The 1,415-nt window shown below is 28.2% G+C and overlaps 1 protein-coding gene across 1 annotated transcript in view; it reads right to left on the bottom strand.

Annotated features, from left to right (window-relative positions):
• Nucleotides 1–1,074: 1,074 nt before the first annotated feature.
• LOC108573302 overlaps nt 1,075–1,415 on the bottom strand; it is a 1,253-nt gene continuing 912 nt past the window's right edge. Inside the window, exons 2-3 of the mRNA XM_017935709.1 lie at nt 1,300–1,346; nt 1,075–1,175 (exon numbers count right to left, since the gene is read on the bottom strand). Of these exons, the coding sequence (XP_017791198.1) occupies nt 1,075–1,175; nt 1,300–1,346 (148 nt within the window). The remainder of the gene's footprint in view (nt 1,176–1,299; nt 1,347–1,415) is intronic.

Below are 1,415 nucleotides of genomic sequence, written 5' to 3' on the forward strand. Positions count from 1 at the left end.
CACTCACGTTAGACGAAGAACAAAATATAAGTGGTGGTAAATTTCTAAAGGACAGAATTACGCATTAGCTACACACAAAATTAAGCCCTTAGTGTGTATATAGACACAAAATCCCACTTTGAAACATTCTATTAGCTTGTCCGTAATTTTTAAATCCCAAGTGAATGCGTGGATGGGCAGGACAGTATTTCTAGATTGGTGCAAGGTGCCTACGTTACTTCATTAACCCCTTAACCTATGATTTCTTTTCTGACTATACATCTAAACGTCAGCCATTTACTGTTTCAGTACTGTATCAGGTAACAAAAGCTAATCTGTTACAGATTAATTACATTTAGTAATCTTCAGTCTTGCAAATTAAAACGAAAGATAGGATTACAATTAATTTTTTTTACTAATGTAACTATTTTTCTCATATCTTCACCAGAATCTTTGCCACGAGTCTGACTCGTTGTTAAACGTTAAGGGATTAAATAGAATGTTTCTTTACGTTTTATCTTTGTATTTTCCAATAAAATTATACAACATATGAGATCGTTGAATTTGTCCCGTTACGTTCTATCATTTTGTAGAAAAAAATATACTCTGTCATTTATAAAAATCCAACTCACCTTAACGTTTGTATTTAGCGAACTTACACCTGCACGAGCTAGTGTCCCCTTCCATTTAATTAAAACCTCTAAAAGCAGGTTTTCCAATTCAACGTAGTTTTCAAAGTATTAGCATTTATAATTTGTATCTGTACAGTGACTAACTATACATTGTTATAAATTTCACAAACTTACAATTAATTGTACATATTTGACCTAAGTGTAAAAGATTTTATTGTCTTTGTTATTACACACAGAGTTATTACATACCAAAATGATATGTTCCTTTAAGTGTTATATTTCATTGTGCACAAAAATTTCATAACAACTTTCACCAGGATATCTTTCATGTAAATTCTAGCAAACACTTGATCATAATAAAAAACCATTATTGCCATTTAAACTATAATTATGCTAACTTGTAGAAATTTATTATGCTTCATATTTATCATTAAATAATATTCAGAGCTCCTAAAAATTTATATCAAACACAATATACATTTTGATATTCTCTTTGAAAAGATGCAGTTCTTGTATTGATTAAAGCAACTGTCCTTGGTCTACGAAATAGCAGTACATGAGGTTCTGAAAAATTATTTAAATATGAAATAATCATTATTGATGTATCTTAATTTATAACTTAATGATACTAGACATTTGTATTCTTTATAATGAAATCAAACTTGGAAAAACAGTAACTAAAATATACTGTTTGTCAATAAAGATGTATCATAGATCTTTAACCTTGTATATAATCTTTATATCGAACAAAAATTGTTAAAATTAAATAAATATAAATACAATGGCATATATTAGAATTTAAAA

The sequence above is a fragment of the Habropoda laboriosa genome, unplaced genomic scaffold (genome assembly GCF_001263275.1).
Source record: "Habropoda laboriosa isolate 0110345459 unplaced genomic scaffold, ASM126327v1 scaffold20, whole genome shotgun sequence".
NCBI lineage: Eukaryota > Metazoa > Arthropoda > Insecta > Hymenoptera > Apidae > Habropoda > Habropoda laboriosa.